This window comes from Ovis canadensis, chromosome 16, assembly GCF_042477335.2.
Source record: "Ovis canadensis isolate MfBH-ARS-UI-01 breed Bighorn chromosome 16, ARS-UI_OviCan_v2, whole genome shotgun sequence".
Classification (NCBI taxonomy): domain Eukaryota; kingdom Metazoa; phylum Chordata; class Mammalia; order Artiodactyla; family Bovidae; genus Ovis; species Ovis canadensis.
Genome location: NC_091260.1, coordinates 25,758,610 through 25,773,625, shown reverse-complemented (window position 1 = coordinate 25,773,625; position 15,016 = coordinate 25,758,610). Strand labels below are relative to the sequence as shown.

Sequence of the window (15,016 nt, the reverse complement as noted above, 5' to 3'; positions counted from 1 at the left end):
AACGTTGAGAGGATTTTTTAAAAAGATACATTCATATTGCATGTGAGAGAAAGGTATGCCCTGGGCGCAGGGTGGTTCATAAAGTCAACTGGGGGGAAAAAAAAAAGTTGGACTTTGTAAAAATAACTCTCTCACTGTAAGAAAACTGTTGGAAGAGCTTATAAAAAGCTAGTGTCTGGTTGAAATTAAAATGCTTTGTCACATCACATGGAGATTTTTCACAACATTTGGGCTGCAGATTACTGCTATAAGTAAGACAGTGCTGTTAATCTTGATAGCCTTTTGAGCTTCAGAGAATAATATATGATCAATGTTTTGCTATCAGGTTTGTATATTTGAGTTATGTTCAGAAAATATTGAATACTTGAGCTGGAGAAATTCCTTCCACTAATATTTTGAAGGACATTTTAGTGCATCATGTTAGCTGTAATTCTTGAAAGAATAGACTTCATGTTTCTAGAATGCATTGTTAGAAATTTTTAATGCATGTGCAGTTAAACACCACACCAAATCAGCAGCCTCATGCTAACCAGAATAACCATAACCTGTTATATATAACCAGAATCTGTTATGGTTTTTATAACATAAACACAACTTTATAACACAAAGAAAGATGCTTCTTCAGGAACATGCAAAGAAAGCAGCATTTTCACTCCATAAATACAAGTTGTCCCCTCTGAAAACTGAGTACTGAAATTGGTAACTTATTTCTAAAACATGAACTTCAGAAGGCAAGTAAGAATGTTTTAAAAAATCCTGCTTTCCAGTCAAGTATTAGAATTGCATTGTGTATTTTTCCCTGAAGAAGTCTATATCTTTCCTGATGACTTAAGGAATCTCTATGTAATGTTTTGCAAAATGAAATCAGAGTTAATCTATTTATGTTTTCTGTAGATAAAATGGTCAGGGTACATACATCCTCTTGTGCTTAGTTTTCTTCAGAGGACAGGTAAAGAACACAATTAGTAGGCGCCTCACAAATGCCCTTTCCTGTCTGTCTCAGAGGAGAGTGGCGACAGCCAGTCAGGGTTGTCAGGTGAGGTATGAAACCATCACCCGAGTTCGGGCGGCGCTGGGGAAAACCTCAAGAAGGACAAGATGAAGGATCCTGTTTGCTTTTAATAATTGAGTCATTGTAATGTGTTTAGTAAGACCAAGACAGATAGGACTTACTCAGTTCACTGAGCTTCAATTTTAGAGAAGGATTGTACAAAAATGCCTTGTCTTTCCATGGAAATACTCATCTTTGGTGACGAGATTAAAAGGCATGTTCTTTCACAGCTTTGGGAATCAGTCCTTCCTTCCCTTGCTGTTCCCCATCACCTCTCTCCCCTCGCCCTTTTCTCAAGCTGACTCATCACTTACCAAGTAGATGACAGGGAACCAGTGGGAAGTAGTGGAGACCTTCTGACCACTGGGCTCCTGTCATCTTCCCCATCTACCCCACTCAGTAGCTCCACTTCCTTCAGACCAGTGGTTACCAAAGCGTGTCTGCACAGTGGAATCACCTGGGGAAATTCAGAAATTACTCATATTTGCCTCCCACCCCCACTTCCGCCTAAGATTGGGATTTAATTGGTCTGGGCTTAGCTTTAGTTTTTGGAAATTATGAGGGCTCTTTCAGTGATTCTGATGTGCAGATCAATCTGGGGACCATCATTTACGTCCTCTTCCCCAAATTCCCCCATTCTCTACCCACCTTCTGTGTTTGCAGCATCGACACCTTGAATAAATATTTGTCCCTGAGATTCCACCAATCAATCCCCTTGTTGTTTTGTTTTGTTTTTTTTCATGTGTTTTGAGATTCCATGACCATGTTCCAGTGGAACGGAGTCTCTTCCCTCTTTCTATTCTCGACATCCATCTTAATGCCTAATCCCTAGCAGCTGTTTAGAGATTGGTTTTTGAATCAAGTGCATAGAATTGTGTGTATGTGTATGTATATATACATATATATATGTATATATATATAGTAATGCAATAATTTAAACAAGTTGATTCATGTATTTCTGACTCAGGGCATTTTTACTGCTCGGGTAGATACTTCTCCTTTACTTGAAGAGCTGAGATATCCTAATCTCCTATCTTTTCTTAAAGCGATGATAAGTATACAAAATTAAAAAGGAATATGTTCTCTTGTGTGGTATTAGCTTGTGTCACAAAATCCAGCTTTAGATAAGGGGGCAAAAGAAGACTAAGCCAGTGTTCAATGAAACTCAAGGAAGTTAAGTATAGAGGGCTGTCAGTTTCTAGCAGGAGAATTTCCTACTGCCTTCCTTGCGTAAAGAATATTAATTTATCTAATTGATGATAATCTGGTCAATTTATTGTAGCATTAAAAATGAAAATCAGTTATCATGCCAAAATATTCAGTGATGTGACTGAGACTTTTAACATTTTATTTTATGTTATTAGGTGATAATGGGAAGTATAATTGTTAATGTTTGATTCTGGCAAAATACAATTAGTTTCTCTGAAACACATTGTGCATTAATGATGTCATTAAGATTAATGAATATAAATGAATGAACTAGGGATTTCAAATAGAACTGAGTGACTTTCTATCAGTCTGTAAAACTTGAGATAGATTTCCTTGATTTTTTGAGGAGAAAATGCCAGAGCCCCTGCTGCATTTTCATATAGACTGGAGAGAAATTAAATCAGCTACCCAGACAAACCAAAGTTTTAAAATATTTTTTAGGAAGACTGTTGTATACTGATTTCAGTCTGTAAAAGCTATCTCTTAATTTTACTTTAAGAGTTATTTTCAAGACCATTTTTTAGAAACTTCTATGTCCTGTGTGTGTGGTGTTTAAGAAAATCAGGGTAATAAATCATTGTTCATTAAATTAGAGATGACACTGTGGTGGTGTCTATCCCAGATGTTCCCCAATAGACATCTATTACATTTATATTTAAAGTATTATTAAGAAACCCAGACAAGTTAAACATTTTTCTTGAGCAAACAGACGGAGAAAGGGAAAATTGGGAGAGACTACCCATCAACGTTTTAGATGAGAGTCAAGGACTAAATGTGTAATAACATGACCCTAAGAAGCACGGTATTTTGAATGCTATTGCGTGACTCTATGTTCTTGTAGTGTAGAGAGCAATGCTGCCACTGCAAGACAAAACAAAAACCCAATGTATCTGTGGTCCATGTACTTGTAATTTAAGCCCTGTGTTTGCAGTATCCTCTTACTGAACCAGATAGATAGAGGTACCGTGTCATCAGTGAAGCTTAGTGTGGAAGTTCGTCTCCTTGGTCTGACCTTCAGCTAATGCTTCTGTTTCTCCCTCTCTGCTTCTGCTTGTTTGGTTTTCTTTCTTTCTTCATTTGTCTACCTATTTTAAAGTTTTGCAGGGCAGCCCTTGCCCTTGAATTGCAATTGAGGCAACTTTGGGCCACAGGAGTGGGCCACCACAGTGAAGAAGGGAGGGAGGCTGTTTGGGGAAAGTGGCTGCTGTGTGGCGCCGGGGCCCCACCTGAGAAGCCCGAACGCTTCTGTTGGCTCTGGCTTTTTGCTGTTTCCTCGGCCTTGGGCTCTTCTTTTAACCCCATTGCCTCGCTTTCCTCGTGGGTAAATTGGGCCAGTCTCTTCCTCTTCTCCTTTGAAAGAAGCTGATGAGGATTAACGAGGCAGAATCTGGAGCACATTCTGTGTTTCTCCGAAGAGTACATTTCAGGGAAGCTGAAGGACAGTCGATATAGCAGAGAAGTGGAACTCACATTGCTTACTGTGTTAGATGACAGAGTCCCAAGGAGTACTTCCTCTCCGTCAACTGAAAATGGGTTGTGGGCACAGCCCCATTTCGGCTCACTTCTAAATCGGATGCCATGTTAGTAGAGGATGATGGAAGGAAAGATGAACCAATTTGAGGAGCAGTGCAATGACAAACAGGATTCAGGATAGGTGTCTGACTGCCACCTGGTTGCCTGAAGGAAAGCAACTTGTTTGTTTTTAATCATTGCTATCTGCACCTCTCCTCAGCATTTTGCAGAAGAGTCACCAAAATTGCTTGACTCTATGAACATAATCCAAAAAAGATCAGAAGGAGGTTCCCAGCAAATCCTCAGAATTAATCCAACCTGGAGCCTCAAGGTAGAATAAGGTTCCAGACGTGATTGCTGGATTTAAAACAGTTTGCTCGGGGCTCTTCAGATCTATATTGTGATTCATGTGGATACAAACCCAGAGACGAAGAAAGACTGGTTACTTCATGCGTGAACTCCCACCCTAGTTTTGTTTAGCATGCTGTCTTTGGTCAATCAGCTTTTAAACTCCGAGATGACTAGGCTTGGTTTTTCTTCTTGGCAGATTTTCCATAACTTTTCTTCCCTTGTAGTTACTCTTTTGGAGTAGTTTAGATAGGTAACAGTACATTTAACCTAGAACTTAGCTTCTTGTCAACTTAGGACTAAAAAAGAAAAGTTCAATGCATGTGTGGCCTAAAAGTGCATTTATAATCTCTGATTTCAGTATATGTAATCTCTGATTCCATTAAACTCAGAATAGAGTTCCAAATTTGAAAATAATCTTCATCTTTTATCTCTAGGTAGATCTCATCACTTTAGGAATAATTTTAGAAATCTTTGTTTCAGAATCTCATAAAATACTTAGTTGATGCCAGGAATATTATGCATATAAACACATTGACATACCCATGTCTGGAGCTCATACAGTGGGTGGGTAGCCTGTGGTGGCAATACAGCCAGCATCACCCCACTCGTCTACTCCTGTCTCCATCTATATATTAATGTGACATATAGGAGTTTGCTAAATATTAGTTTATGGTCCCAGTGTTAGCTGGGTGTCATGTAGAGATGAAGGGACATAATTGGAAACAAAAATTGGAGCCATTTCCCATTGTCAGATCTTCATAAATGCCCCTCGATGAAAAAAATGAAGTTGTATTACCCAGTTTTATTAGAAATGCTATATTTTGTTGGATCCATGTGTTCACAAAGTAGAGAATATTTTCCTGCTGTGATTGATGTTGGGGCATTTATGAGGATAGTCTGCTATATTTCATATGTATATGAGGGTGTCATTGTTAAAATGTTCAAAAGAAAATTACGTATGTGATTTATATTTTATTATTCCCTCCTAGGATGTAATTTTTTCAATACCATGATTCCTGTCATATTGTCAGTGGTGATTTGATGGCTAATATGCCAGAAATAATTAGATTTTAAAAGGTGATGCGGACGTCCAGACGATATAGCTTTCTTCATGCATGTTACATTGTAGAAGTCACTGATTGCATACATTGTAACAGTCTTCAGGGTTACAGGCAGGATGGAAGATGGAGCTATATGCAGGAAGCGTGGGATGCCGCATTTCAGAGGCATATGATTGCTACTGACCCTACCTGCAGTTTTCGCTAAATGAAACATGTGTTTTAGAAAATACCACTCTGTGGATAAATTCAGACTTTTGTGTATTATCGGTGGGAAGATGTGGATCCTCTCTTTTCTTTTGAAAGTGAGAAAATTCCTCCTCTCCCTAGAAGGCATCAAGCCCTTTTGTTTTAGTCTCCTTGACAGGTTTACATTTTTTTTTTCCTTTGGGGAGAAAAAGACATAAAGTATGAACCTCATTTTTTCAACTTTTGAGATTAGAACTTTATTTTCCAGTTTTACATGACCATTTTAAAATACGAGGCAAGGTAATTTGTAGTTTCAGTATTTATTCCTGGGCATAATAGCTCCTGGGACTTTGTAGAAGGGAACCCATTTCTGAGTACCTTTTGGGCATTGATGACACTGGTGATCTGTATCACTTGTATGTTACTTTAATGTTTCTGAAGATTAGACTAATGCTGTAATATTCTGGTTATTGGACATGGGTGAAGATGAGTGGCCACTGTAGCCAAGCATTTAACAGTTAACATGAAGTCCACCGCGTACTTTTCAGCCCCCACGCTTCAGCACATCCCTGGCATCGGAGCACTGCTTTCTCTCTTGGGAGAGTCCCGATGAGCAGGCACTGCTGGGAAGCTGAGTTCTGCCCTCAACCTCTTGCACATACTTGGCCAGTCGAAGGAGCCTGAGACCAGGCAGGTAGCTGAGTGGCATGTAAAGCAGATGCTTGATGAGATGCTCATAGCCTGGAGGAGGAAGGGGAGTTTTGAGTCATGGTTGTGGAGTCAGTAGAGGAGGGACCAGGCGCCCAGTGTGAGGGGCACTGGGACCCAGTTTCCCAGCAGTTTCCCAGTTTCCCAGCAGGTGGCCGCCTCCTCTTTGCAGTGCCCACTTTTAAGCCTGTAGTAACATCTTGATTTCACAAACTGAAGCTCAAGAAGCTGAGGGACTTTCCCTGGCTTCCTGGCGGTCTTGGTGGAGCCTGCCTGGGGCGCCGGCTCTCAGGGTAGGACACTTTCTTCCGAGGATGCTGGGAAGTCATGACTCCCGGAAAATGGAAGGAAAAGTCTGGGTTGGAATTTCCCCTCCCTTTCAGCTTCTCATCACGGCTCAGGACAGCCTTGCCCTGAGTCACTTCACCTGCAGGGAAAGAGTGATTTACCAAGTGCCTTTGATGGCAGATTCCAGAAAACTGAAGTGTGTCGGTCTGCAGACTGAAGAGCTTTGAAAAGCCCTCAAGTTCACGGGAATGTGTAGCATGCTGGCACCCAAAACTGCAAAGGGAGCCTTGGTTCTGTAGAACTGACTATTTGTAAACAAATATATGTTATATTTAGAACTGAGATTACTTTGCCAACAAAGGTCCATCTAGTCAATGCTATGGTTTTTCCTGTGGTCATGTATGGATGTGAGAGTTGGACTGTGAAGAAAGCTGAGTGCTGAAGAATTGATGCTTTTGAACTGTAGTGTTGGAGAAGACTCTTGAGAGTCCCTTGGACCACAAGGAGATCCAACCAGTCCATTCTAAAGGAGATCAGTCCTGAGTGTTCTTTGGAAGGAATGATGCTAAAGCTGAAACTACAGTACTTTGGCCACCTCATGCGAAGAGTTGCCTCCTTGGAAAAGACTCTGATGCTGGGAGGGATTGGGGGCAGGAGGAGAAGGGGACGACAGAGGGTGAGATGGCTGGATGGCATCCTCGACTCGATGGACGTGAGTTTGAGTGAACTCCAGGAGTTGGTGATGGACAGGGAGGCCTGGCGCACTGCGATTCATAGGATTGCAAAGAGTCAGACATGACTGAGCGACTGAACTGAACTGAACTGATACTTTGGGAGCCAGAAGGGTGAAGAGTTGTGAGAGTGGAACATTTGAAGGCCCAGGTGCATTTGAGAAGGAACAGAGGCCACACCCCAGAACTATTCCCTGGCTGCTTTCTCCCTCCATCCAACTCTTGCCGAGGGGCATCGATCTCTCTTCAGCCCTAAGGTAGCCGAGTTGTTGTTGTTCAGTCGCTCAGTCGTGTCCGGCTCTTTGCGACCCCATGGACTGCAGCACGCCAGGCCTCCCAGTCCATCACCAACTCCTGGAGTCCACCCAAACTCATGTCCATTGAGTCAGTGATGCCATCCAACCATCTCCTCCTCTGTCATCCCATTCTCCTTTTGCCTTTAGTCTTTACCAGCTTCAGGGTCTTTTCTAATGAGTTGGCTTTTCACACCCTCCTCCTTTTGATTTTTAGAGACCTCTGGCCATGAATCTGGGATTCTGCAAGCTCTTTCTGGTATGTTCTGACCAGGGATAGCTTAGAATGTGGTAATTTTCACTTTGAAGCTAAAAAATTTGACACCTGTCATGCATTCTTTTCATCTTGAAAACATTTTCTTTTTCTTCTGTGTTTAAACATTAAGAGGCAGTAGGGTTGTTAGGAACCCAAACTCCAGAGTCAGCCTGTCAGGGTTGGTACCCCAGTTCTGCCCTTCCTTGGCTGTGTAATCTTTGGAAAGTTACTTAACCTCTCTGATCAGTTCCCTTATCTGTATAATGGGGATGATAATATATCTAATTCATAGGGCTGTTGAAAGAATTAGATGACATGACTTGTATAAAGTACTTTGAGCAGTGATTGTCACCTACTGTGTGATCAGTATTTGTTGGCTGTTATTAGAAATAAAACATGGAGGAAAATAAAGTGCTAAAATTAAGAAGGATTATAAATGTCAACACTGAAACGTATATTTTGAGTAAATCTCGCAGCTGCATTCATTACTGGTGTTCAGGGTTCTCTTTACCCCTTAAGCTGCCGGAGGAATAATAATAATCACATAATAGATATTTTATATGCACTGTCATGAATGACCTGTTTCTTATTTGCAACTTTTTATGACCTTTATGTTACCTTTTTAAAATATGACATATGCATTTTAGCCACTGGCTTTTATCTACGAGTAGAAAAAATAATCAATGAATGAATGAATGAATTTATCCACTGGCTATATTGGATTTCCTCATGAGTGAACAGAGGCTACAAACCCCTGGTCGGTTGTCTCAAAGTAACAAGATGTTGTGGCTTATGCATTTTGTGGGTGTTTGTCTACCTTGCTAAGAAGTAGTAATGGCTACAAACACACACAAAAGCAAACATTAAGGGCAAATCCCACTGCAGATAGCAGCGATGGTACTAGAAATCACATTCTGAGCACACCAAGAACTCTGGTGAGATGAGGAATGCGGACTCTCCTCCCGCAGGCTGGTCTGGAGGGAGAAGCCTCCTACTCTACCGGGCAGTGATCTCTACTCCCCTCACTCACCACCTCCTTGGCTTCTGGGTAGGTGGTCCAGGAGCCAGAGGCCAAGAGCTGCTGGCAGAGAGTGGATTTAGCTGGTGGAGTACAGCAGGTCAAGTTAGGTTTGGAAACATCCCCCAGCTTTGGTTTTTAAAGAATTGCTCACAGTGTTCCTCACCAAGGTTTCCTGGTAAAAGTCAGTTGCTGAAGAGTGGGTAAAATCAGAAGCCACTTTTACTTTAGAGAAACCAGTGTGGATCAGGAGGAGAGAGGTGTAGCTTGGTTTTAAATTCGTGAGAAATGCGTGACTGTGTAAATCACATGCCTCACGTGTGTCCTAGCACCAGGTGACATTGCTGTGGATGTCAGTGATCACAAAATCTCACTCTCTGTGAAAATTCGTACAACCAAACTCTTCCCACCCCTCCCCCTGATTTTTCTCCCCTGGGATTTGGGCTTGTTTTTGTTTCTGTGAGCCATTTATTGTAACAATGAATAAAATTTAGGTTTGGTCCTTATTACAGTATCCACGGATTTTGAGTATTCTGTGAAGTAAATTATGCCTATGATAGTGTGCACACGAGGTGTACACGTACAAATAATTTAAGTACCACAAAGCCTCTGGCTTCAGATTATAATTAATGACTGAGTCTACCAAATTTTATTTGAATACACATGTAAAAGCTCTACACGTTGAGTTTGGTACTTTGTGAACTGACTCATAATAATACGAACAGATTCCATGAAGGTATAAAATTGCAGGAAAAATGAGTTTATTAATGGAAATTAGGCTCGCTCCTAATTATTACCTGTGAATAGTGTCATCATTTGAAGTTTTTATTGCATTTTAACACATGGCCTATCTTGATGAGAAAATATATAGCAAAGGGTAAATGTAGCAATTTTCCTTTTACTATCCCCTCTGCTAAGCCATTATTGCTTGATGTTATTTTTCAGCAGCCTTTCATTTTTGTCCTAAATGTTTTTGCCTCTGGCTGGTTTTATTTCTTTAAAATGTACGTGTATCACTTCTCAAAGTGATACATTTTGACAGGTAATCGATATTTTTTCATACTAGATTTGATGGTGCAATGGTTATAATCTTCATCGTAGACTTAGTTAATGGTTGAATACTATCCTAGATTTTTATCTCAGAATATTCCTTTGTTAAGAAACATACTTTTCACCTTTAGCCAAGATCCCATTTTATCAACCCCAGCCACCAAACGGGTCTAGCTGCCGAGTGCCTACGATGCCCAGAGCCCACTTATCTGAGACACACATCACCTGGCTTTTTGTCAGTGTGTCCTCGAAATGTCTTCTGATAACACTTCCAACCATCTTACTCGATTGGTCACAGAAAAGATACTTCTGGGCTCTACATTTTTTTTTTCCTCTCGACATCCTATGATCTCTGCTTGAAGGGGAAAAGTCTTTTCCCTTCCTTTTCTTTAGTGGGAACTTGATGTCCTCTGTCAGACCCCACATTCTCTAGAAGGACCAGCGCAATGAAGATCACAGCTCTCAGATCACAAGCACATATAAGGACACCATGCTCGGCCTTTGCTTTTCCAAGTTCAGCTTCTTGGGTCATGATTTTTTTTTTCTTCTTCTAAATTCAGTTAGGACTTTCTTATGCCTCTGTGGGCAGATAACAATGACATCTAAGTTGGTAAATATATTCTGACCTGCTGCCAAGGTACTTTGTGAAAGCCAGCACTTCAAATTCAGGGAGCTGCTTAAGCTCTTCTCTCAGGAGGGTGAATTGAGGGAGAAAGGGCAACAACTGTCATTCCTTTTGTTTTCATTGAACAGAAACGTCTTCCTTTTGCAGGAAAAGATTAAAGTACAGGTGGGCCTGTCAAGGATGGGAATCTATTTCCAACCCCTTTGCAGATTCTCCCACAGACAGCTCACAGATTCCTCCGTTCCAGACCCCAGACTTTTTCTTTTCATTTCTTCTCTGCTCCCCCCCTTTTTTTCCTTCAATTTAAACAAAAATGCATAGTATTTTTAAAAATCTATAAAAAATTGTGCTAGAAGGTTGGAGGTACATTTTGGTTTGAGCAATGACCAGGCTGGTGCCTTTTCTTTGCTTTTAGAGATGGCCTTACTCCTCCACCCAAGAGCGAGAGCTAAAAAGTCTCTGGGGTTTGCTTCCTTTAAGTAGTATCCAATGAACATGCCTCAGTGGTAAAACACCCTGACACCCTTCTTCGTGGATGCTTCTGTGAGGGGTGGGTGGGTGGGGGGCAGCGTTTCTTGACAGAGTTTCTGTTTGTATGTCTAGAGATGTCTGCAAAGATGGTTTGGGAACATAAAATGCAATCCATTTTCCTCAGTGGTTAGATTCATAAATCCCTGAGCTATTTTTAATGACATAATCTAATCAATTGATAGCAACCCTAAGAGTGTGTTGACAGTCAGCAAGAGACACAAAGCTAGTGTAATAGCAGGGGTCTGGGTAGGAACCACTTGTCATTTCTTCCCCACCCCCATGCGTAGAAATTGCTAGATACCTGCATTAGGTAAAACCCAGAAATTACTGATGTTTTAAAAAAAAATAAATTATGCATTATGCCTGCCTTCTTGACTATCTTTCTTTCAAGATAAAAAAGACTAATGGATAAAATGAAGAAGGAGGTAGTTCTGAGACAAACTATAGATATCCCTGGTATTTGCTTCTCAGGACCATACTGTGCTCCCAATTTAAATCTTGGAAAAGAAATCAAGGGGGAATAATTTATTATAAATTGGTAGTATCGGATATTGTTACTTCTGTGCTAGGTCAGTAATGAAAGCTTAATATGCATCTCTTCTGTTGCTTTGAATTGAAATAAGATGAGGATGAGCGGAGTAAACAAGCTGAAACAGACTGTGAAATTGCACGTGATGGGTATCTTTTTCTTTTTAGTTGTTTATGGGCTAGAAATAGGTTAATATTCCCACTAATGATGCGTCTTAGAATTTCTTCTCCCTTTTTACATTTGGGTCTGGTATTAACAGAGAAAGTTGTTATCATGAGGAAGATTAAAACCTGAACTGTATCTTTGGGCTAGGAATGGGCGGTGAGGTATTTATGTAAATAAATTGGCTTTGGCGCTGGGAGGGGTAAGGGTTCCTCCCCCTGTAAGCGGAGAGCCGCCGCCCTGAGCCCGCTGTTTTCAGGTTTTCCGGCTGCCTGTGTGTTCTATTACGTTTTTTTTTTCCTCCTTTGATGCCATCAGAAAAGATGAGCGGCAGGAAGGTGGTGCTGCTTGGCTGGCCAGCTGTGCCCTAGTTTCTCACCGTCCCAATCAGCAGCTGCTGTTTGCAGAGGTGTCTGTCACCGCTGATTGACTTAGCTACTTTGACCTTATAGTTGCTTCCGAAGGGACTTGACCCGCGACCACTGCCGACAGCTATTTTCTGGTCGCCTGGAATGCCAGGGCCAGTGTTCTGAAAGAGTAGTGAAAGCAGAGCTCCCATGATTTCTTATCTATTAGCAAGAGCCTCCTCTCCCTGGGTGGATGCATTAGGTGTTTAAGCCCACTTGCTGCGCTTTCCCACCGAACTGCAAGCATCCGTGATCCCCGAAGTTGCTGGAGTGAATAACTAAGCGGGACCAGCTGACTCAGGGCTCCAATCAGCTAGAGCGTGATGTAAGTGTTTAGCAGCTGCCGGGCTCTGAATTAGCGTGCCGAAGTAGCGGTAGTACAGCATGGCTAGACTGTTGTGAGAGGCTCAGAGAAAGCGGAGGGGGAGATGGATGAGTCCAGCATTCTAAGACGAAGAGGGCTCCAGGTAGGAGATCCTTCCGTTCTTGAAATGTAGCCTTGCCTGTGGCCAGCAGTGGAGGATTTCAAAGTTCCCTTTTCATTCTTCTTCTGGGGGCAAATACGTGCACAGTTCTCAGTATCCACTTGGCAACGTGATACGCTAAGTCTCTCTTTACAGAACTCAGCGACACATCACAGGGTTCAGCGAGAAAGGCTCTATTGTCACAGACAATAGATCGGACTTTTAGTTTGAGACTTTGTGGCTTGTTTGTTGTGTTTTGTTTTTTTTCCTGCTGGTTGTTCAAGAATAGTTAAATTGTGGCTGGCAGTGACAGCTGATGAGCGGGTTGGGCTTTCTGTCAAGAGTCTGGGAAGTCTGTTGAGGGTAGCAACTCTGTTCAGTTCTGGGAACACAGGACTCAGTTTTGTGTCAGACTTAGCCCTTGCGGCGGCAGCATCTGTCTGGTTGCCTTGCAGATGTGTGCAGCTGTTGAGAGGTTTCTCCTGTCAGTGAGATGAAAGTTTCTACTAGCAGTTCAATCAGAGTTCCCTGTAATTTGTTTATGTTGAGATGAGGAAAGATATGTATCATACCGCCTTGATTCTTTGTGCCCAAGTTTCTCAAATTAAATTACTTTGACTTTAGTATACAAATGTATTCCAAGTTAAAACTTGGCAGATCAGAAAACTTGGAGAAAACATCTGCTTGGCAGTTTGTAAGTTTCAGGAAGCCAACATATGAGTATGTTCAAAATTAGTTTGTTAACTCCTTGTTAATTCTTTTTTTCCTGTTTATAAGGGGCAGTTTTCTCTGTGAAAGACTCTAATCATTAGCCATTGATAAACTCTCATTCATTATTTTGGAAACTAAAACAAACAGTGCTTGGGAAAACTCATGATACCTTACATGTAGAAATGCCTTTCAGTATTCCTTAATGGTCTTGACTCATGGCTAGTGTAGCTGTCTGTCAATTGCTAATATTAATATTATTCATATTACTCTAATTATAATAATATTATAGATAAACTAAAGGATTATTTGTAGGTAAACAAAAGAAGGATTAAAAAAGTTGGAGTTAAATGTCATCTATTGTTCCAGACCTAAGTAAACAGACTGCCTCTAATGATTTTCAGTGTGGTCATTGTTTTGAATGTACAGTGTGGTTAGTCACCGCTGTGGATTTCCTTTTCTTTGTTTTCATCACATCTATAAAGTTCTGGTAATGCACAGCTGTCTGTGTGGGTCCATGTCCTTTTTGGAGTTGTTAGTTAAATATGGAAAGGCTCTTTGTTAAAAAGGTGATAAACTCTATCAAACTCCTAATGGTCATATTATTAGTATCTTGATGGCAATTCTCCTGAGAGTTTTCTCTCTCCTTTAATTCATTTTAAATCATTCAAAGTGTGTTTTTGATAGGAGACTCCTTTTTGTGATTAATTTCTGTAATATAAATTATCACAATTTCAGAGGATATGATTGAGATATATGGTGCTTTTGAGGGTATAGATTTTGTGGAAATTTTCATTCTAGACATTTTTGTGGCTCTTTAAAATAACCAAGCTATTTTCTACCTAAGATTTGCAACAAAACAAAGGAAACATTGCTGGTTAATATAGTACTTAGACTGTTAGATCTTCATGGTACTTAACAACCTTTTACTATTCCTGCCATACTTTACTATATAATAGATAAAGAATGCCTGCTTTCTATTATAAATGAAATAAAACTCTCCACCTTGTGAGAAATAGTAATATACAAGTGCTTGAAAGTTCTGCCATCTCGTAGTTACAACTTTATTTTGGCTTAAAACAAAGCCTGTTAATCTTTTACTCCCATTATGTCCAGTATTTATTTTGAAAGACATGGCACATATAGGGTAGCTGTTTTAAGAAATTCCAATATGAAGAAACTTCTTACAAAATACCAGATGTAAGTATACATTTGTATTACAAAAGATGTCACTGTAGAGTTCTTATGAGCAACGCCACCTAGTGAATTTAGGAATTAAGTTAATTTTCAAATACATACTATATGAAACACTTCAACACACAAATGAGGTGCACCTGTAGTGAAGCTAGTCTGAAACCTCTCTTCAGTACGCTTGATTCTGATTGTGTTGCTAGGTGATCTTGAGCAAGTCACAAACCCTCTTGGTGTCTGCTTATTCTTCTGTAAAAGGCATGCTATAACACGAATTTTGAGTGTACTAGACAGGGGAGAAGCATAACTGAATATAAGTCAGAGGCTATGTAATAAATACACTATCATACAGTAGGTCCTGAATAAGTATCATATTGTTGAAAGCAAAGATGACATCCATTCTTTATAATATTCCACATCATTACTAGTGAGATAAAATAATTATATTTTTATTCCATAATTTGTTGTTTGAATTTATTTTTAAGTTAGAAGAATTACCTGTAAGGACAGTTATCACTATTTATAGGGATCATATGACAGAATATATTATCTAATGATAAGAGGTGAATAGATGCTTAGTGTTAGATGCTTAGAATTGGAACAGATTCGTTCTTTAAATAACTTAAAGTCTAGTGTCAGAAATCTGGAGTATACGAATATTCTAATTTTCTAACATTTAATTTTG

General features: G+C 40.3%; 1 protein-coding gene across 6 annotated transcripts in view; it reads left to right on the top strand.

Annotated features, from left to right (window-relative positions):
• The window catches only part of MAST4 (microtubule associated serine/threonine kinase family member 4), a 618,638-nt gene that overhangs the window by 239,499 nt on the left and 364,123 nt on the right, over window positions 1–15,016 (top strand). For 2 of the 6 annotated variants that reach the window (XM_069556217.1, XM_069556214.1), the window contains exon 1: window positions 12,311–12,435. The exons of the other annotated variants lie outside the window; for them this stretch is intronic. In XM_069556217.1, the coding sequence (XP_069412318.1) occupies window positions 12,397–12,435 (39 nt within the window). In that variant the 5' untranslated portion in view covers window positions 12,311–12,396. Of the gene's footprint in view, window positions 1–12,310; window positions 12,436–15,016 lie in introns of those variants that run through there. 6 annotated transcript variants of the gene reach the window in all.